The following is a 23,572-nucleotide window of genomic DNA, read 5'->3' as shown; positions in this document are numbered from 1 at the left end:
AAGGTCCTTTCGAACATCCAAATCTAGTTTCTCTGCAGCTGACTGCTTGTAAATTGAACGTTTGATCTTATCCAAGCGTGGGTTTTCAGATTCTGTGATAGATACTCTGGTCCAAGCCAGGAAACCTGTGACTAGAAAGATTTACCATAAAATATGGAAAAGATATATCTGTTGGTGTGAATCCAAGGGATTCTCCTGGAGTAAGATTAAAATTCCTAAGATCCTCTCCTTTCTTCAAGAAGGTTTGGATAAGGGATTGTCAGCGAGCTCTCTAAAAGGACAGATTTCTGCTTTATCTGTCTTGTTACACAAACGACTGGCAGCTGTGCCAGATGTACAAGCTTTTGTACAGGTCTTGGTCAGAATCAAGCCTGTTTACAGACCCTTGACTGCTTCTTGGAGTTTAAAATGTAGTTCTTTCAGTTCTTCAAGGGGTTCCGTTTGAACCCTTACATTCCATAGATATCAAGTTGCTATCTTGGAAAGTTCTGTTTTTGGTTGCTATTTCTTCTGCAAGAAGAGTGTCTGAATTATCTGCTCTGCAGTGTAACCCACCCTATCTGGTGTTCCATTCAGATAAGGTCGTTTTGCGTACTAAGCCTGGTTTTCTTCCGAAGGTTGTTTCCAACAGGAATATTAACCAGGAAATAGTTGTTCCTTCTCTGTGTCCGAATCCAGTTTCAAAGAAGGAACGTTTGTTACACAATTTAGATGTAGTCCGTGCTTTAAACTTCTATTTAGAAGCAACTAAGGATTTCAGACAAACTTCTTCTTTGTTTGTCGTTTATTCTGGTAAGAGGAGAGGACAAAAAGCTACTGCTACCTCTCTTTCATTCTGGCTGAAAAGCATCATCCGATTGGCTTATGAGACTGCCGGACGGCAGCCTCCTGAACGAATCACAGCTCACTCTACTAGGGCTGTGGCTTCCACATGGGCCTTCAAGAACGAGGCTTCTGTTGATCAGATATGTAAGGCAGTGACTTGGTCTTCTCTGCACAGTTTTGCCAAATTCTACAAATTTGATACTTATGCTTCTTCGGAGGCTATTTTTGGGAGAAAGGTTTTGCAAGCCGTGGTGCCTTCTGTTTAGGTAACCTGATTTGCTCCCTCCCTTCATCCGTGTCCTAAAGCTTTGGTATTGGTTCCCACAAGTTATGGATGACGCCGTGGACCGGACACACCAATGTTGGAGAAAACAGAATTTATGCTTACCTGATAAATTACTTTCTCCAACGGTGTGTCCGGTCCACGGCCCGCCCTGTTTTTTTAATCAGGTTTGAAAAATGCATTTCTCTATACACTACAGTCACCACGGCACCCTATAGTTTCTCCTTTTTTTCTCCTAACCGTCGGTCGAATGACTGGGGGGGTGGAGCCTGGGAGGGGCTATATGGACAGCTTTTGCTGTACTGTTTGCCATTTCCTGTTGGGGAAGAGAATATTCCCACAAGTTATGGATGACGCCGTGGACCGGACACACCGTTGGAGAAAGTAATTTATCAGGTAAGCATAAATTCTGTTTTTTCACAACTTTGGGTTTCTCACTGAAAGTATTTACATACACAAATGATTATAAAAGTTTTTTTGGTATCCTTTTTGTTCAAGAATAGCAGACATGCAGGACTTTGCCTTTGCTTTTGGTAATTAGAAGGCTGCTAATTGCAGCTGTGCACCATACTTCGGAAATTCCCGACAGTGAACAGGTAAATTAGTTAGCTGGTAAGGGTTTATAGTATTCTAGTGAAAAGATTACCCCCCCACCTGACATCCTCCTACATCCCTGATCCCTCCCAAACAGCATTCTTTCCTACCATCACATTCCTCCCCAGCATATTAGGTACTGGCATACAGTCTGCTAGTATGAAGTTTTCAGGTCTTTAAAAAAAAATAAAAAAATTCTGCAGTGTAGGATCCCCCTTACCCTCCCACTCCCTGAACCCTCCCAAAGAGCTCTCTAACCCTCCCCCCTCCCAATAACTCCACCATCTTAGGTACTGGTAGCTGTCTGCCATTCTGGATATAAGACTTGGGACATTTTTATGGTCATCTGTTTGAATAAAATATGTCTTGTCGCAACTATATTAGATCTGTTTTTAACTGTTGTGAAAACATCAGAGCATTTTATTTTTTTATTATCATTTACTTGGGGGGGTTCTCCATGAAACACTGAACAATTATTTGGGAAAATATTTAGATTATAGTTCTACGAGAATAAGAGACAGTGTTAAAAGAAATTTAGAAAAAAATATGGAATCTAGTTTTCCGTATTTTGACAGAATATGCAGGCAGGTACCATTTCTCAATGGATGGATGCATTATGTGGAGAATGTGTTTGACCACTTGAGTATGTAAAGTTCCCTTAATACCTTGCATTTAAATTTGTTTTTTTCATATATGTTTTGAATTATTGTTGCATAGTCATCCACTACATATGTGATTTTAGGCCATTGTTCCCTCTACCATTTTCCCTCATTTTAACAGACCATTCATTGTGGGTTCTAATTACTTCTGTTCTCCTAAAGGTGGTCTCATATGCAAAGTTTCTGTACCCAACAAATGCCCTTGTCAGCCAAAAAAGTGAAGGTCACGCTGTCACTTCCCAAAACAGAGCCAGCACATATGAGTCGGCCAAAAGAAACTTTTCATCTACAAGATTCTCAAAAGTGGTGCCAGGAACTGAAATAGGTAATATATGTGTGTGTATGCCCTAAATTTTGTAATCAAACTGATTTCTTTTGAGATCTGGGTGTATTTTTCATTTGTTTGTTTGTTTTACTTTTAAAGTATATTTTCTTTTTTCTGTATTTGCCTTAATCTGCATCTGTTTATGGTTACAGATTTTAAAGGACATTAAATACATTTTGTTCCCTATAAATGTTTAAATCATACATAATTTAAAAACTTTGCAATACACTTTGAAGTGTTTCTCCGCTCATAGAGAATGGAATTACATTCCCTGGAATGCAGAGCCTTAACCCTCTAACAAATTCATTTCTGTAAATGTTTTTAAAACCTTTGTTTTTATGCAAATCTTTTGCAATGTAGTGAATAATTTCTGGTGCATAATAAAAAGAAAAAAACAAAACACGTTATTGTTCCCCTGAATTTAAAGGGACATTAAACACTCTGAAATGGTAATATAAAATGATAAACTGTATGTGTGTACATATATATATATATATATATATATATATATATATATATATATATATATATATATATATATACCTGCAAAATTATTTATTTTATCCCATTTTCCTGTAATTCCATCTTGAAATTGTGAGCTTTTCGGTTCCTTTTAGAAATGGAAGTGCACAACACTGTTGTATTCCACACTGCTATTGGCTGCATGCTCTAGTGACCTATTTATAACTGTCCCTAATTGGCCACAGCAGAGAAGGTAACTTTAAAGGGACACTGTACCCAAAAATGTAATTCCGTGATTCAGATTGAGCATGAAATTTCAATCAAATTTTGAATTTACTCCTATTATCAAATTATCTTCATTCTCTTGGTATCTTTATTTGAAATGCAAGAATGTAAGTTTAGATGCCGGCCCATTTTTGTTGAACAACCTGGGTTGTCCTTGTTGATTGGTGGATAAATTCATCCACCAATAAAAATGTGCTGTCCAGAGTACTGAAACCAAAATAATGCTTAGATGCCTTCTTTTTCCAAAAAAGATAGCAAGAGAACCAAGATAAATTGATAATAGGAGTAAATTAGAAAGTTGAGTAAAATTGCATGCTCTTTCAGAATTACAAATGAACAAATATGGGTTCAGTGTCCCTTTAAGTTGTAGCGTGGCAATGACCATTGCTTTATATACACTAAATGTTTACATTTATTTTGTCACTATTTAAACAACTAATGAAACTTTAAAAAAAAGATCTAAGTGTTATTCTCAGACAAATCTTTGAATGCATCATTATATCTAGCATTTATTTGTTTAATGTCCCTTTAAGACAGGTGTTGTAAATGTATTTGAAACTTGTATACTGTGCATAATACTGAGGAGTTTATGCAGGGGTGTATGTAGAAAAAATAAACTTGGGTATTAGAAAAATAATTTTACAAGGCATGTTTTCTGGGATTTGTGAAGCCCTGCTTTCAGCATTACATTTCATTTTACCAATGGCTTATAAATATGAAGCAATAAAATAGTAAATTAAGTATGTTCTTTCTAGTGTCTCTTAATAATAAAAAAAAAATCTGTTTGCTTTTTTTATCTTTAAATGTCTTAAAAGGATATTTTGTTTTGCATCATTACAGATATAGGTGAGACTGTAGAATATAACCCCAACATTCTTGACGATCCTCAGTGGCCATGTGGAAAACACAAGCGTGTTCTCATCTTTGCTTCCTACATGGTAAATGATTTTCTGTTCATTTGAAAATAGTTGTTGCTCTTTTATATGCATGATTAGATTTGAAATTTTTCTTTTGTGATTCAGATAGAGCATGCAATTTTAAGCAACTTTCTAATTTACTCCTATTATCATTTTTTTTTCTCAGTTCTCTTGCTATCTTTATTTGAAAAAAAGGCATTGAAGCTATTTTTTGGTTTAGACCCTGGATAGCACTTGTTTATTGGTGGGGGACTTTATCCACCAATCAGCAAGAACAACCCAGGTTGTTCTAACCAAAAATGGGCCGGCATCTAAACTTACATTCTTGCTTTTCAAATAAAGATACCAAGAGAATGAAGAAAATTTGATAATAGGAGTAAATTAGAAAGTTGCTTAAAATGGCATGCTCTATCTGAATCATGAAAGAAAGGGTTCAGTGTCCCTTTAAAGTGCAGCAAAATTGGAAATATTTTAAAAAACTGCTATGTTCTATTTGAATCATTATTTATTTATTTATATATATATAATGTGTGTGTAGCCTTTGATAAGTATTTCAGCACTAGTAATGGTGTATTTGGTGCATAGCTGAAGCTCTGATCCTTCACCTTCTTATTTTAAGACAACCATAATTGAGTATGTTAAGCCATCGGATTTGAAGAAGGACATGAATGAAACTTTCAAAGAGAAATTCCCATATGTGAAGCTCACCCTGAGCAAAAGCAGGAGGTAAGCTTGTTAAGACTATTGTTAGCATTATAGTTGTATTTCTTTTTAAAATGTTGAGAATATTCTTATTTTAAGGGCACCAATACTACCACCAAATCCAGAAATTCTGTTTGTAGAACTGGATCCTCATTTTTAAATTAAATTTGTAAATGTATATTTGTACTCTCCAGTTCCACTGTAAATTATAGTCTATTTACTTTTATGTACATAATTCTTTTCATAACACTTTATACAGTTTCTAATAACAAGAAAATATGTAATCAATTCTACTTGATTTTTTTTATTGTTTAATGTTAAAAAAGATAGCCAACACTTTTATTACCCATCCCTCAGCTTTGTACAACAAACATCATTATATTAAAGGGACATAAAAGAAGTTGGGATAGAGACAAAATATATTATGTACTTTAATTACTAATACAATGCCTGTGTTTCTGAAGCTAAAAACTGATAAGGGAGTGGATCAGACTACTCCAGACAGCATGGCTATGTAAGTAATTTTGTTTATTTTTGAAAATTATTTTAAAATACTTGCCAGCAATTTTGAAACAATTTTTTATGCAAACTATTTTTTAGTTAAAGGGACATAAAACAGGTTGAGATCTGTGCATATCTTAAAAAGGCTAAAATAGTTTGCATAAAAAAATTGCTGGCAAGTGATTTTAAAATAATTTTCAAAAATAAGCAAAATGAATTACATAGCTAAGCTGCCTGGAGAAGCCAACTCCACCCTCCCTTATCAGTGTTTAGACACAGGCATTGAATTTCAACTGAGTTCACAGCTTCTTTACATGCTCCAGCAGATAATCCCTATGAACTTTTGCATTCTACTAAAATATCAATAGATATAGATGAAGCGATAGAAGGAAATGTGTGGGTGGAGTTAGAGCTTTACAAGTCAGAAACTGAAAATAAAGTGTTAATGGCGAGGCAGTGCAGTATAAATTTGCAGGTAAAGTAATTAAAGTACATATTATTATATTTTGTCTCTATCCCAACTTGTTTTTATGTCCCTTTTAATTATCCCTTTTAAGATATGTACAGATCTCAACATGTTTTATGGCACTTTAATATACTTTCTAACCTCTAAATCTCTGCCTGTTTCTAAGCCCCTGCAGGCCGCCTCTTATCTCAGTGCATTTTATTAGCTTTTCACAGATAAACCGTGCTAGTTCATGTGTGCCATATAGATAACATTGTAAAAAGTTTTGTAAAAGCACTGAGATAAGGGGGGGCAGTCTGCTGAGGCTTAGATAAAAGCTAATCGTAGAGGTAAAAAGTATATTAATTTAACAGTGTTGGTTATGCAAAACTGGGGAATGGTTAATAAAGGTATCTATCTTTCTTTCATACAGGTGGTGAGAGTCTACAATCCATTACTCCTGGGAATTACTCTTCTCTATCAGTAGCAAAGATTCACAAACCCCAAGAGCTCTATAAAACCCCTCCCACCTCTCAAGTACCTCAATCTTGTCTTTGCTTCTGCTGTTTGTCAGAGGGATGTAAATGGGGTATGGGGTGGCTCTTTTCCTCACCTCATGGGAAAATTGTCACAGACCTTCCATAATTGGTCGCAGGGACTTGTCTTTTGCTTCCTTCTATGGATATACTATATACTCCTATTCCATAACCTCTTCTGATATGTTTTAGTACTGGTTTGGCGTTCTACTGGTTTCAATTGAGTTTTCACACACGTCTTCCCATTCAACTGAGCATGGTTTCGGATATGGAGTTTCTTGTCCCCTGTGTTATTTTTCAGTTCAGCTTAGCGCGCTTCGAATTTGTGAGTTGGTTTTTTTTTTTTATATATGTCAATTCCTCAAGAGCTTTTTAAAGGGGTTTTATTAATGCTATTTAAGTTCAATGCTATAATGGAGCTTTCTGATTCTGTCCCTAAATCTAGGTCACTTAAGAATTTACCTTCTAATAGTGATATGTCTCCTGAGGCCAGGACTACTGTTTTTTTTTCAGAGGGGGGGGGTTTACTCTGATGAGGAATCCTCCTCTGATGTTGAACCTCCTTTTTTTTTATTTTTTTTTTATTTAAAATAAAACACATCCGTTCTCTTTTGAAACACAGTGGGAGCTCCACAGCAAACAAATGAAGGTGCTATCACTTAGCTTAAGTTATAAAAACAATAAGCATTCAGTGAAAATTGGACATTTGTGATACTTCAATAACAAAATCTAATCCATCAGAAATTAAATCAGCTCTCAACATACTTCCATTCTCTCACCCCTTCAAACGCTTGCAATCAACCACAACCCACATAGCCATAAATTTAGCTCTTTCACCCCTGTTACTGGGGAAGAAGTTTCTGCACTAATACAGCGCTCTCACTTCACTACCTGTCCCCTTGACCCTATCCCCTCACATCTACTCCCCTCCCTCTCTTCTACCCTTCCTCTAATACTCACACACATTTTCAACCTCTCCCTCAGCACCGGTATATTTCCCTCATCTCTGAAACATGCACTGGTCACACCTATCCTCAAAAAACCTTCTCTTGATCCAACCTCCCCATCCAACTACAGCCCTATTTCCCTACTCCCTCTTGCCTCAAAGCGTCTCGAAAAGCTAGTATATGCATGCCTATCCCATTTCCTTACATTAAACTCCCTCCTTGACCCACTGCAATCTGCAATAGTTAAGGTTACCAACTACCTACTTACAGCAAAATCAAAAGGCTACTTCTCTCTGCTTATCCTCCTTGATCTGTCCGCACCCTCTTTTTCTCCAAACCCTCCACTCCTTTGGCATGTGACACAGCTCTCGTGGTTCTCTTCCTATCTGTCAAACCGTACCTTTTAGTGTAGCCTTTTCTGGGGCCTTCTCTACCCTGTCAACACTTTCTGTTGGGGTACTGCAAGGCTCTGTCCTCAGTCTCCTTCTCTTCTCAATCTACACGTCATCATTAGGTTCCCTAAAAAAGTCCCACGGGTTCCAATATCAGTTGTATGCCGACGACACTCAAATCTACTTCTCTGCACCAGACCTATCTCCTTCCTTGCTAACCCGTGTCACTAACTGTCTTTCTCTTCCTGGATGTCCTCTCACTACCTCAAATTAAATCTCTCCATAACTGAGGTCCTTATTTTCCCCCCTTCTTCCAAAATCTCCACCCCCAATCTCTCTATAACTGTCGACAACTCCATCATTACCCTGCATGCCCAATGTCTTGTGGTCACACTTGACATTCAGTCCTTGGCTAAATCCTGTTGCTTCCACCTTCAAAACATCTCTAAAATTAGTCATTTCCTTACACAAGACACAACTAAGATTTTAATCCACTCTCTCATCCTTTCCCGCCTCGATTACTGCAACTCTGTCCTCTCTGGTCTCCCTAGCTCCTTTACAATCCATAATGAATGCCTCTGTCAGGCTAATCTTCCTTGCACGTCGCTCTTCATCTGCTGCACCTCTTTGCCAATCCCTTCACTGGCTTCCTCTTGCCTCCAGGATTAAACACAAAATTCTCACTCTGACATACAAAGCCCTCAACTGCACTGCTCCCCCCTATATCTCAGACCTTGTCTCCAGATACTCTCCCTCCCATCCCCTTTGCTCTGCTCATGACCTCCTACTCTCCTCCTCTCTTGTTACCTCCTCACACTACCGTTTACAGGACTTCTCCAGACTGGCACCCATCTTGTGAAACTCTCTGCCTCTCTCCACAGGACTCTCCCCTAGTTTTGCAAGCTTCAAGCTCAGGGATGCATACAACCTACACTAACCTTTCTTTATACCAGTTCTTCTCCATTGCTATCCCCTTGAACCCCCTTAGCATGTAAGCAAGAGGCATGCTGTTTGTAGATCACCTTCTTTAGAGCTGACTACAACAGTGAAACTCTTGGCAGGGCCCTCTACCGTCTGATCCCTATAAATGTTTCCTTGTACTCCGCCTATGTTTATAGCGCTGTGGAATCTGTTGGCGCTCTACAAATAACCAATAATAATAATGCCCCTATCATGCAACACGTTTCTCGGCTTAGTAAGTAGCCCTTTCATCAGACAACTCCCTTTGGAAGACAGTACTTCTTTTAAGGACCCTTTAGATAGGAAGTTAGAATCCTATTTTAGAAGGGCCTTTCTGCAAGCAGGGTAATTGTTTAGGCCTGCTATCTCGCTTGCTGCTTTAGCTGCTGCTTCTTCTTACTGATTGTCTAGTCTTTTAAATCAGTGTTCTAATGATCCTGCTAGTGAAGATCTTTTGGGTTTATTCAAAAGTGCTAATTCCTTTATTTGTGATGCTGTATTTGATATTATTAAAATTAATGTCAAAAGCATGTCCTTGGCAGTCCTTTCTAGAAGAGCTTTATGGCTTAAAGGGACATTGTGCACTAGATTTTTCTCTGCATAAGTGTTTCCCATCTAAAGGGGAAGAGAGTCCACGGCTTAATTCATTACTATTGGTAATTAAGAACCTGGCCACCAGGAGGAGGCAAACACACCCCAGCCAAAGGCTTAAATACCTTCCCCACTTCCCTCATCCCCCAGTCATTCTTTGCCTTTCGTCACATGTATTCTGGGAAGCGCAAGGGGCAAAGGGCCTCTGCTACTTTGTCTTTTTGGTTGAGGAGCTTGATTTGCTTGGCTTATGAGACAGCAGGACATAAGCCTCCTCAGAGGATCACGGCTCATTCAACTAGAGCTGTGGCTTTGTCTTGGGCCTTCAAGAATGAGGCCTCTATGGAGCAAATTTGTAAGGCGGCTACCTGGTCCTCCTTACACACTTTTACAAAGTTTTACAAATTTGACGTTTTTGCTTCTGCGGAAGCGGTTTTTGGGGGAGAGGTTTTGCAGGCTGTGGTGCCCTCAGATTAGGGTCCTCCTTTTACACTCCCGGTTTCATTCAGTGTCCTCTAAAGCTTGGGTATATGTTCCCAATAGTAATGAATGAATCGGTGGACTCCCCTCCCCTTTAGATGGAAAACATAAATTATGCTTACCTGATAATTTAATTTCCATTGAGGGGAGGAGAGTCCACGGCTCCCGCCTGTATCTCCGTGGGGTGGACCTAAATTTAATAATCTTCTGGCACCTTTTATACCCTGATGCTTCTCCTACTGTTCCTAGTTCCCTCGGCAGAATGACTGGGGATGAGGAAAGTAGGGGAGGTATTTAAGCCTTTAGCTGGGGTGTCTTTGCCTCCTCCTAGTGGCCAGGTTCTTAATTACCAATAATAATGAATGAAGCCATGGACTCTCCTCCCCTCGATGGAAATGAAATTATCAGGTAAGCATAATTTTATGTTTTCTAGATGATTCATTTATATAGCTTATCTTGGTGTGTTTTTGTAAAAATGTGTAGTTTGTTGCTTATTTTTAAATAACATTGTGCTGATGTTCAGACTCCTTACCAAGCCCCAAAGTTTTACATGTATACTGATGTATACAGACTTCTGTTTGTATAATAAGCCTTTTCATATATAGTGGAGGGGGGAGATTCTGCTCTCAGCCTCTTTCAGTGGGTGTCTCAGGCTAATCCATCAACAGTTCTAAATTGGGAGCTTCTAAGTAAGTTTTTTTTTTTTTTTGTTTGTTTTTTTATAAGGTTTTATACTGGATTTTTATATCCGTATCTGTGCATATTCTTTATACTAGTGTCTATTACATGCAGTTAAATGAAAATTGGTGTATACTGCCCCTTTAAGTCCTGGTATGGTGTCTAAATCCAGGCTTTAGTCTTTCTTTTCAGGGAAAGAAATAGTTTGTTTTGATTTGTTTTGGATTCTATAATTTCTACTTTTACTGGAGGGAAAGGGTCTTTTCTTCCTCAAGACAGGAAGTGCAAAGCTTCCCATCTTTTTTTTTTTTTTCCTTTCGTCAGAACATGGAAAAGAAAGTTGATTCCTCTCAGAAAGCTGCTCTGACTCAGTCTGGAGACCTGGGTTCTGAATATAGTTTCCCAGGGTTATCGAATAGGATTCAGAACAAGGCCACCAAGATTTAGATTTTTTCTGTCCAATGTTCAAAGGAATACCTTAAGGGCCCAAGCGTTTTTGTTTTTTTCCCAGTCTGTTTTAGATCTGGAATCTATAGGAGTGATTGTTCCAGTTGCTTTGCAGGGGATGGGATTTTATTCAAATCTTTTCATTGTTCCAAAGAATGATAGTGCTTTCAGACCAGTTCTGGATCTGAAAGCTCTGAATAAGTTTGTCAGAATTTCTAATTTTAAAATGGAAACTATTCTGCCTTTTTGTTCAGCAAAGTCAGTTTATGTCCTCAATATATTTAAAGGATGCTTCTCTTCATGTTCCGATCCACAGGAAACATTACCAGTTTCTGAAGTTTGCCTTTCTAGGCAAGCATTTTCCCTTTGTTTCTCCAAGAATTTTCACAAAGGTTCTGGGTGGCCTATTATCTGTGGTCAGATCTCAGGGTATTGCAGTGTTTCCTTACCTGGTTGATATCTTGGTTCAAACTCCATCTTTTTAACTTAGCAGAATTTCATAAAAATATACTGTTGTTTCTTCAACAGCATGGTTGGAAGATCAATTTTGCAAAGAGTTCTTTGGTGCCTCAGACAAGGGGGTTTGGGCCCCTCGGGAAGCGAGGTTGCCAATATATTTTCTAGAACTCTGGGTTATTTTCAGGGCTTTTTAGACTTGACCTCTTGAAAAGGGAGTCTCAGCTCCGCTTTCAATCAGACAATGTCACAGCAGTGGCTTATGTCAATCATCAGAGAAGAACTCTCAGTTCCCTAACAATGAAGGAAGTTTCTTAGATCCTTTCATGGGCAGAAGTCAATTCCTGTCTAGTCTCTGCAGTTTATATTCCGGGATTAAACAACTGGGAAGCAGATATACTCAGTTGTCAGTCTCTGCATCCAGGGGAATGGTCTCTTAACTAGGATGTGTTCAATCAGATTGTAGATCTTTGCGGTCTCCCAGAGATAGATCTTATGGCTTCTCGTTTGTACAACAAACTTCCCAGGGACTTTGCAAGGTCAAGGGACCCTCAGGCAGAGTTTGTGGATGCTCTAGTACCTCAATGGTCATGTCAGCTTGCTTATCGGTTTCCTCCTTTTGATATGTCTTCCCTGAGTGATTTCCAAGATAAGGCTAGAGCAATAGTCGGTAATCGTGATTACTCCAGTTTCGCTTTGCAGGATCTGGTATACAGATCTGGTTCAGATGTCCAGTTGCCCTCCTTGGCCACTTCCTCTGCATCCAGACCTTCTGTCTCAAGGTCCGTTATTCCACCCAAATCTCTATGCTTGATGACATGGAGATTGAGCGGCTAGTTCTTAAGCATAGGAGTTTCTCAGATTCTGTGATTAAAACTTGAATCCAGACTCGTAAGCATGTGACTTGAAGGATTTATCATAATGTTTGGAAGGCTTTTATTGCTTGGTGTATAGATCATGGCTTTTCCTGGCATTCTTTTACCGTTCCTTGAATTTTGCAGTTCTTACAAAATGGTTTGTATAAGGGCCTATCTGCCAGCTATTTGAAAGGGCTGATTTCTGCTTTTTGTTTTGTTTCATAGGAAAATGTAATAATCTTCCTGACATTCAGGGTTTGTTCAGGCTGTGGCCTGTGACCAAGCCTATTTCTCCTCCCTGGCGCCTTAAAGGGACAGTCTATGTTTTTATTGTTTAAAAAGATAGATAATCCCTTTATTACCCATTGCCTATTTTTGCACAGCCAACATGGTTATATTAATATATTTTCTTTTACAAAGATATGACGAGTCCACGGATTTCATTCTTACTTGTGGGATATTAACCTCCTGCTAACAGGAAGTGGCAAAGAGCACCACAGCAGAGCTGTATATATAGCCCCTCCCCTTCCCCTCCACCCTCAGTCATTCTCTTTGCCTGTGTTATACTAGGAAGACATGGTAAAGTGAGGTGTTAGTTTAAGTTTCTTCAATCAAGAAGATTTTTATTTTAAATGGTACCAGTGATTACCTTGTATCTAAGCCTCTTCTGACAACCCACTTATCACATGGCTATTTATCTATTGGTGTCATGCACAACTCCACGGGAGGGAGCTCAATGTTATCTATATGACGCACATGGATTAGCAGTCTCTTGTGAAAGGTTAATAAAAACATTTGATGAAAGGCTGTCTGTAGTGGCTTAGAAACAGGCAGACATTTAGAGGTTTAAATGTGATAAAGTATATTAATATAACAATGTTGGTTGTGCAAAGCTGGGGAATGAGTAGTAAAGGCATTATCTATCTTTGTGTGTGTGTGTATATATGTATGTGTATATATGTATGTATATGAGTGTGTGTGTATATGTGTATATAGAACTGCACACCATGTCTATGTTAGGATAACTGCCAGGGTGCAATGTCAAAAATGATATCCAATGTTCCAGAAAAAAGACAACACTCACTGGTCTTAAAAAAGTAAAAATTAACTTTTAATCATATAAAGGGTTAAAATCAAGGGATAAACATGACGTTTTGATGCCTTACTGGCATCTTTATCAAATGTCCCAAAAAGAGAAGGAGTAGTTCCTGAGAGGGCACATCAGCTATGTGATGTCCCAGTGAAAGCGTGAAAGCTTTCACTGGGACATCACATAGCTGATGTGCCCTCTCAGGAACTACTCCTTCTCTTTTTGGGACATTTGATAAAGATGCCAGTAAGGCATCAAAACGTCATGTTTATCCCTTGATTTTAACCCTTTATATGATTAAAAGTAAATTTTTACTTTTATAAGACCAGTGAGTGCTGTCTTTTTTTCTGGAAATATAAATAAAAATATATATATAAATATATGTGTGTGTGTGTATATATATATATATATATATATATATATATATATATATATATATATATATATATATATATATATATATATATATATATATATATATATACACTCCTATAATATAATGGGCCAAGTGTGTTTGTCCGAAGCTGTCATGCGCAGTAGACACAGCGCGGAGACAAACACACCTGGCCTTAGACAGACACAGCTAATTTGTTGTGCGCCGCAGGGCCTGGCACAACTAGGGCGGTGGCGGGAGCGGTCGTGGTGGGGGCGTGACTGGACGGGAGTGGGCGCGCTTGTGAGAGAGCGCGAAAGAGGGGGGAGATATATATTTCTGTAGTGTAGAGCCCTCCTATATTTTTTCTGTAGTTCAGTGACTCATCCCTCCCTTCAAACTCGCCCCTTTCCCCTCCCGTGATGTGCCGCCCACCCACCTCCCACCGGCACCAATGGACCAATTGGGCAATCTTATTTCATATGGTCAGGGAGTACGATCCGTTCTTCATTACCATACAAAGGCAGATGCCTGCAGCCCACAAACAGCAAGTCTCCGTTGTTACTTGACAACCAAGACGGCATGAGCTTCCTAAAAGTCTAATGTAGATCTAAGTTATGTGGTATGCTGGGCCTTGCAGCAAATTACTTCTATCTACGATGGTATAGGCAAAGGGATTCAAAATGAAATGTAATTTAGATAGAAATGCATCCATGAAAATTTCAGAATAACTTTTGGGTAAAAAAATTGTAATAAAGGAAAACTTATTAACAAATGTTTATGAATGTGAAATGTAATTCTTAAAACAGCTTAAAGCGTGAGATGAGAAACGTAGCACGGGAGTGTAACCTGGAGCCTGTAACTGTGGCTATGTCCTATGTCTACTTTGAGAAGCTGGTCCTGCAGGGCAAGGTGAACAAACAGAACCGCAAGCTATGTGCAGGAGCCTGTGTGCTGCTGGCTGCCAAGATCAGTAGCGACTTCAAGAAGCCAGAACTAAAGCATCTGCTTGATGTAAGTATCTAAGATATACACATTAGCCTGAATACTTGATGTTTGTTTGTTTGCCAGAATATTATCTTGGCTCATGCTGATGCCACTTATAAACAAAAAGTGACTCTTTTTAGGGATCCAAGTAGAAATCTAATGCCTGAAACCCCACCATTTCAGTTGGACATTAGACTCTTCCCCCTCTTGTTATATGCCATTGTTTTTTTTGTCCTCTGGACTGGATGAATGCATAGCTTCTAAGCATGTATTATCTTCTAGTATTCCCCATCAGGCCCATTGGCTATTAGACAAGTGTACTTATAATATACACATTCTACAATATTTATACTATTTTCAAAGCTTATATCGCGTGTAGTTTTGTACACGTTATATGTAACAGGGGTATGATTTTTTTTTTTAAAAACTACTTATCCAAGGGACTAAAGCAGGAGCACAATCTACTTGTCCCTCGTGACCATCTACTTGTCCTGATTTGCAAAATAATGTTAACCAAAAGACAGTGTGGTATGGGAAAGACTATCTATAACAGGTAGAGCAATATATATATATATATATATATATATATATATATATATATATATATATATATATATTGTTGATTTTGCAATACTACAGAGTGATGGATTTCTTTGTAAAATTAATTTTATAAAACTTCTAGGAGGCAAAATGTTTTGCTATAAAAAAACAAACAAACCCTGATATATATATTTTACTTTTAAAAAACAAGACCGAACAACATTTTATAAATGTTACCTATTTTAGGATTTTTATAGGACACTTTTATGTCCCCAAATGTTCAGTATAACCTGGGAAAGTTTGCACCTGCATGCTCAATACCTTTTTTAGCCAACAACCGATTAAAAATTCCTAAAACTTAATCATCTTAACTACAAATAAGTCTGCTCTGTGAGTTACAAGATATTAGCAAGGGGAGTGAGTCCTTAATCATCCAACCATTACAAATGCCCCTTACAAAAATCTTGGGTGCCCTGTTCATATTATATTAATATAGCACCTTGCCCTCTTAACCTACTCAACTGTAAAAAGAACATTAATAATATTGCCCAATATTGTTCAATACTTAGATTTTGTTGTGAGCAGCTTGCATAAAAAATATTTCAAGCTATTGAGAATGGAGACAAACATGTCTTAGCTCTTCCAGACTTTGTTGAACTCCTCATAATGTTGAGTAACTCAAACAGGAAAACAGTCATCAAACATTTATTGAAAGTCACTGTCGACTGCAGAGTTAAGCAAAGAAGAATAACTTATATATATTCCAAATGAAAGCTGCCAGTCACATATCTATTACCATCACTATGTGTATATTCTGTCCTTCAGTGGTTATTATAAGTGTTTTCCATGAAATGGGGCACTTACACAAAATTATGGCCAAGGTCAAAAAAAATTCATAGTATATTCTTTCAAGCATCAACTCACACATTTAAGGACATATTAACATGAAAGTTCACATTTTTTAATATAATTATTTATTACATTAATGAAGCCCTTGGGGTGGTTGCAAATATAAAGAAAATAACATGACATGAATTTCAACAAGGGGAGTGAGTCCTAAACTGCTGCGCCGGTACTGGTAGCCATAAAAAAATCAGACATCCTGTTGATCAGCAGCGTGAGCTACCGGACCTCTAGAACCACTATATATCAGTCTCACAGTACCCACCTCGGTGACTAGAGCAACCGCATAGAGACACTGTTGAGCTGACTGAGACACTCCAGAGCCCACCACATATGCGCATCACTGAGTGCACAGCCCGGCACTGTGAATAGAGACCAACAGGTTTTATATTCTGCTTCTGTGCTGCTGTTAGCTAATCTGTGAGCTGAAGGGGGTACATTTTAAAAATACATAAATATTTGTACGATTTTGCTTACTTAATTTTTTTTATTCTGCTGAACTTTGCTGCTGTTTCACGTTGAGGTTTTCCAGAGTTTTCTGTCACCAATACAGAAAACGCTGGAAAACTATAAAATGAAACGGCAGCAAAGTTCCGTTGAATAAAAAAATTTATGCAAAATCATACAAATATTTATGTATTTTCAATACGTACCCCCTTCAGCTCACAGAAGCGCAGGAGCAGAATCGGAGCAAGCCGATCTCGATTATACTCAGTTAGTGTATAGCAGAGCTGTGCAGCCAGGAAATTACTGAGAGGGACAAACTAGAAGGGAGGAGCTGAGCAGCGTGAGACACAATGTTAAACCGGCGGCACGGTAATAAGGGGGGGGGAAAGCTTTTATTCTCTGCTTAATAAAGGGGGGAAAAAGCATGAACGGTCTGCTTGCTCGCAGCAGGGCTAAATATGAAAAAAAAAACACATGCCCTGCACCCAAAACTGCATGTCCCGGGCTTCGGGCGATAGGCATTGTGCATCCCTGTGTAACATGTTATTTTATGTTTACCTGAGCTTTTATGCTTTAATATTTGTGCATCATTTAGAATTTGTTACAGTATCTATAATAATTTTAAAAATAATTATTTTTTAATATTTCAATAACGCACCTTAAGATTTGAAATTTTTCACGTGCGTTAACCCGACTTGCGTTCGATCTAAATCGCAAACCCTATAGCATTTTAAGTTGGAATGTTACACTTAGGAGCCGGCCTATTTTTGGTTCAGAACATGGGTTATGCTTGCTTATTGGTGTCTAAATGTAGCCACCAATAAGCAAGCGCTATCCAGGGTGCTGAACCTAAATTGGGTCGGCTCCTAAGCTTTACATTCCTGCTTTTTAAATAAAGATAGCAAGAGAACAAAGAAAAAGTGATAATAGGAGTAAATTAGAAAGTTCCTTAAAATTGCATGCTCTATCCGAATCATGAAAGAAAAAAAATGTAGGTTTAGTATCCCTTTAATGTAAGATAGATATCTATACCTATATACAGTACATATTTCATTATACTGGTTGTGAAAAACATTGGAATGGGAAATATGTACAGTAAATATACAGTAAATCACAAATGCAATTGTACACACATACATACGCAATTGCATACATAAACACATTTAGACATTTGTCCTGGGCTCTTACAGCAGCGGTCTCGAGTGAGGCAGTGCAGAAATAGCAGTATGGAAGTCACCCCAGGATAGTAATCGCAGGCACAGGGTGTCCCTGTAGTTACATGCCTGTAAAAATTATCTTAAAGTAATAAAAAACAGCACTAAGCAGGGGGTTATACTTAATGATTTCTATTAATTAGTTTACCTTTTATTTCTTGGTTTTTTACTTCATTTATGAAGGGTTCATTACTTCCTGTCACTGTTACACAAAGGGACCGTGGTCTCTTCAGGAAGCCAAAGGAGCAGATTTTTCTTTGAATTCTTTATAGAAAACACCTATAATAGCTGCAGTCAGTTTATTGCCCATGTTCAGTAGAGGGCTTTTGCTGCACAAATCAAGTGACAGTAAAACGTTTAAGTTCTGTAATGGTAGCTCCCTTATCTAGCTGCAGGCAGTAGCTAAGCTGAGAAAATGCTCATTTAGCAAGAAAAGAAGCACATTGTCTCTTTCTTTTTATGTTTACATTTATTTAACATATAATTTTCTACTAAAGGAGGACTCACCTAAAGGAAATATAGATGCACACAAAAATAGCATTTTTTTTTACACCCAGTAAAATCAGTTTCCTAGTTGAAACATAGTATATACTAGTCTGATTAATAAAGTATATATTATTTAGCCTACATTTTTGGCATCTAGTACAGATTTTGTAGTAATTTATTTAGTTTTTGCATTAATGGTGTTTGATTTTTTTTTATGAGGGTTAAAAAAAAATGCTTTTAATGGGAGTACAATTGGCACTACTGTATATATATTAACATTACTATTAAAACTACCACAACATAAACACGGCTGTGCATATTTTTATAGTTGTAATACATGAAAAATGTATTCACTGAAGTAGTATTGTAAGCTTAGATACTTTATTTTTGTAATCCATTATTGTAAATTATTTTATGAATAACCTTTACATTTTTCTTTTTACTAATGCAGAAACTAGAAGAACGCTTCCGAACCGATCGTCTTGATCTGGTAGCATTTGAGTTGACGGTTCTTGTTGCTATGGAACTGGCCCTTTACCTCCCAGAGTCACAAGTATTGCCTCATTTTCGACGGCTGACTAAACAGCAGTAGTAGGGATGTGCACCCTTATTCTGCAAGCTAATCATCCTAACTGCTCTTTCTTCATAGGATGGAAAAAAACAAGTGACAAAGATTAGATTCTCACCTGTTGCAGAGCCATTTACCATTCTGTAGTTACAGTGCTCTGTCAGCTTAAATGGTTTGATGATTGTAACAAAAAAAAAAAGGCAACATGTAACCATAGATACCTTAGAATATCTAGCATTTTGTTATTTTTACAAATAAAATGATATATATAGCTCTCTCTCCCCTTACCAAAAAGATATGCAAGGTTGTAAACCATAAGCACACTTTAGCATCTTCTGCGTTGTTGCTATAGGTTGTTCTGGCACTGGAGATGGTAAGTCCCAGTTTTATTTTTGTTTGTACAAAAAAAGATGGTAATAAATGGCAATAAAGAGCGTGTTCCACAATGTTTATTTTTATAAACTGACAGCGTGATAAGTGGAACTATAGTTTTTCGTATTGTTCAATATATATTTTTTTTTAACATTTCTCATTGGTTTCTAATGGTTTTTAAAATGTACATATGTGTTGCTTCCTAGTAGTTGCATTCCAAAAAACAATGATACATTTTTTTAAAATATGCATATTCTGATGTGCCTAAATTAATCTGGTCTGGAACCAGTGTTTTTTAATTTAATGTATTATGTTACATGCATGTCAACATGTCTTTATTTTTGTACATATTTTCCAGATTATTGTAGTGGAGTTTTGTGAATTGCAGTAATATTAAAGGGCCATAGTAGTCGAAGAATGATGTGCTAGATTTTAGAACATGTAATTTATGACGCAACCCCGAGCAGCACCTGCACTGTGTGTTGAACACCTTTGCGTGTTTTAAACAAGCAGTGTTACAGGGTTGATAGGGCACGTCATTTTTCTACTACTATGGCCCTTTAACAACATTGTTCATGGCATTACTACCTACACAGTTAGTCATTTTAGCCTCTAAGACTCCCTGTCATAGACCGTACAGATTCTCTTTTCAAAGTAATATAAGTAGGTAGCTCCTACCGTACTTGTGTGACATTTATTTTTTTAGCCATGTGTATAGGAAGTACCTTTCATGTCTTTGTCATTGGAATAGAATGCAAACCATACCTGCAATGAGAATTCTCATGTTAATTTACATTATAGATTGCTAGAAAAAAAGTTGTTGCGTCATTAGGCTTTTTCTAATATACTAAATTCCTTATACCTTGTTAGCACCAAGTTTTTCAGTAAAGCTGATATTTCTGGCTGAATATATATATATATATATATATATATATATATATATATATATATATATATACACACGTATATTGTATGTACTTCTGTTCTTTTGGTAAAACCGTCCTGTGAGCACAGCCTTTGATACCAATCTTCGCCTCTGTAAAGGTAACATGTTGCTGTAAGATAGCAGTGCTGTTATGGCTACAGCTACCTTTTGTTCTTCCAAGCATTGTTAACCACTGTGACTAACCATATAAGCTGATGTGTGTCACACAAACAATAACAATAAACTCTCTGTGAGAGACTTTTATTTCAGCACATTAGTCGTGCTATACCGTTTCATTACTTGTGGGTTGATGCAGTGCAAAATACTTGATCTAGCTTGAAAACTGTTAAATTATTTGACTTTTTGAATTATCCTTCTGGCAATGTACTAGGCCTCTCCTGGGTCTATAATAAATATAAATGTGCTCTGAAGTCACCTTTATTTCTTTTGTTGACTGACACTGTGTGTGACAGTGACAAATTCTCTGGTAGCATGTTTCTTTTAGAGACATCAGCATTTGTATTCTCGTTTTTGATTGGAGCCGTAGATAAATATAAACTAATTTAATATTCTTTTTTTTTTAATAATTACAAGGTTAGGCTTAAATTAAACTTGATGTCAAAATGTGGCTGAATGATGAAACCAAATCATTTTAAACTTTTGGGAATATCTTATATTTTTCCATTTTTAGGTGTAAAAGTGGTAATTCTCTGACCTTTAAATTTCTGCTGGTGAAAATGCTGTAATTTCTTATAGCGAAACATGGAAAAAGGCCTTGATTTTTCATTCCCACTTGGAAGACTCAATGCTGAGTCCTGCTATGCTTCAGCTTCTATACATACCAGCAACATTGATTTTTATTGGCAATTTTTCAACCAGCATATTTTATTTTTTTTGTCCTTTCTTCCAACATCAGTGTTTTCAGCACACATATGTAATCTCTGCCAAAAATAATTTAAATGCTTTTATTATACCGTTGTGCAACTCTACTGGTTTTAATACGGTCACTTGTAAAGGCCTGCAACACCTTTTGAGCACAGCATGTTAGTCTAGTTGTCAATCAAGATGTTTAGTCTGTTATGGTGTGAAAAAAGTGTACACACTGTCATTTTTTTACCCATTTTTTTTTAGGTAAGAAATAGTCCACAGTTATATGTGATAAATGTAAAATTGGTGACCCTTATAACAATCAAAGGAAAAACCATTAAGCCAGTTATCAGTTTTACTAAACCCATAGATACATACAGTTCAAATATACTTTTAGATGTTCTAATCTGACCTTTTCCTTCACTGCAAGTAAAAGGTGCAAGATGTGAATATAATGATCAATGCATATAATTTATTTCTTTAAAGATATTGTTCAGTATGTATTTTAGAACTACACTAGTACATGTGCAAACATATCCAAAAACCACATACATAGGACTGACAGTCACAAAGTGTAGTGAAATAAGCCAGTAAGTAAATTGAGCTATCTACGTATGTTGTTGCAGAAGAGAAGTAGAACCCCTTAGAATGTAAGCCTAGTTGTTTGTAGGTCGCCTATGTAAGGGCCGACTACAGCAGTGCAACTCTCGGCAGGGCCCTCTACCCATTTGATCCCTATAAATGTTCTTGTATACTGCCTATGTTTATAGCGCTGAGGAATCTGTTGGCGCTCTACAAATACCTGATAATAATAATAATGGGGGAATCGGGGGGGTCAGATATGAAGAATAGGAGGGTTTAGTTTAAGACCCTGTGCCGTAGGTTGGATATTTTGGCATTATAGTTGAGAATTTGACTGTGAGTCTTCCCTTTTACCATTAAAAATGTGACTGAAATATGCTTCAGTGTTGCACAGCTGGAGTTCAAGAAAAGTAGATAGTAATTTGCTAGTAAAATTATTTATTTTTGCTTGCTATATGGGTCGGATATTTTGCACAGTCTTTATTATGTAATATGTTTAGTCTCTGAATTTTTCATTCATGTTGGCCGTCCACAAAAGGTTTGCAGGATCTTTCCTTAGTTAAAAATGGAGATGCCTTTTACTGTAGAATTTTAACTTGTTTTTTAAATATTTAAAAATATAGTTGTTTATAAACTAAAAGGAGATTTGTTTTATTTTTCAGGTGTTTTCTTATTTTATTGCTGAGTTGTGTAACTTTTATATATCAAAAACTGTGTTTTTATGGTGCTTCCAGAGTAATTTATGCCAATGAAATAAAAATCCCTTTAAATTTGTATTGTGCCTATAAATTGTACATGTTTTGCAGTAGATTTACTAACAATAAGCACTTTGTTTGTAATTTCATTCCAATTTGTTCTTAATGGACAATTCATTTGTGATATTACAAAGTGGATGTACAATTAAAGTTTTTTTAAATACAAATTTAAAACCAGACCTTTTATTTTTGTGTGTTCAGCTTTATTTTATTTTTATTGAGAAGACAAATGTTCAACAGACACCATGTGTTATCATTATACTACAATACAACAAATAGAGAGACTATTATCAGTATTTAGCAAAGAACCAGAGTACATTTCTTCAGCTTGTTACTTACGCAAAAAAACCTTTTCCGTAGTGTGTCTAGAAAGTCGTCAAATTGAAAAGGGAGTCCATAATATCAAAAACTGAGATGTAAGTATTTCAGCCTATGGTCCTCAATGTTATTTATAATGAAAAGTAATAGAACAAGTATAACAAAACATTCTGAGAACCAACCTAACCTATTGGCAAACACATCCGTGCCTAAGAACATTCTTATAAGTTATATAGTCAGGTGATTCATTTCTCATATGTTTTAGTGTTTTGATGTTGTCAAATTACAGGTATAAAATAACAGAACATGTGGCTAAAGGGGAACACTATGCTTAAAAGCCCACAGTAAGCATATTTCTCTTGTAAGATGTATCGAGTCCACGGATTCATCCAATACTTGTGGGATAGTCTCCTTCCCAACAGGAAGTGGCAAAGAGAGCACCCACAGCAGAGCTGTCTATATAGCTCCTCCCCTAACTCCACCCCCAGTCATTCTCTTTGCCTGCTCTAAGCAATAAAGAAGGGTGGTGACAAAAATATTAGTTTTATTTTCTTCAAGCAAGAGTTTGTTATTTTAAATGATACCGGTGTGTACTATTTACTCTCAAGCAGAAAAAAGATGAAGATTTCTGCCTGGAGGATAATGATCTTAGCATTTGTAACTAAGATCCACTGCTGTTCCCACAGAGGCTGAGGAGTACAGGAAACTTCAGTTGAGGAACGGTTTGCAGGCTATGCTGCACTGAGGTATGTTCAGTCATTTTTTTCTAGAAAGACTGTGATATTTCAAGAAAAGGGCTGACA

General features: G+C 37.0%; 1 protein-coding gene across 1 annotated transcript in view; it reads left to right on the top strand.

The window, feature by feature from the left end:
* CABLES2 (Cdk5 and Abl enzyme substrate 2) overlaps window positions 1-22,625 on the top strand; it is a 110,366-nt gene extending 87,741 nt beyond the window's left edge. Inside the window, exons 5-9 of the mRNA XM_053707242.1 lie at window positions 2,524-2,686; window positions 4,274-4,371; window positions 4,970-5,076; window positions 14,615-14,819; window positions 18,834-22,625. Of these exons, the coding sequence (XP_053563217.1) occupies window positions 2,524-2,686; window positions 4,274-4,371; window positions 4,970-5,076; window positions 14,615-14,819; window positions 18,834-18,974 (714 nt within the window). The 3' untranslated portion in view covers window positions 18,975-22,625. The remainder of the gene's footprint in view (window positions 1-2,523; window positions 2,687-4,273; window positions 4,372-4,969; window positions 5,077-14,614; window positions 14,820-18,833) is intronic.
* The last annotated feature ends 947 nt before the right edge of the window (window positions 22,626-23,572 follow it).

Source organism: Bombina bombina, chromosome 1 (genome assembly GCF_027579735.1).
Source record: "Bombina bombina isolate aBomBom1 chromosome 1, aBomBom1.pri, whole genome shotgun sequence".
NCBI classification, from domain to species: domain Eukaryota; kingdom Metazoa; phylum Chordata; class Amphibia; order Anura; family Bombinatoridae; genus Bombina; species Bombina bombina.
The sequence above is the reverse complement of the archived record's forward strand: the minus strand, read 5'-3'. Positions and strand labels throughout refer to the sequence as shown.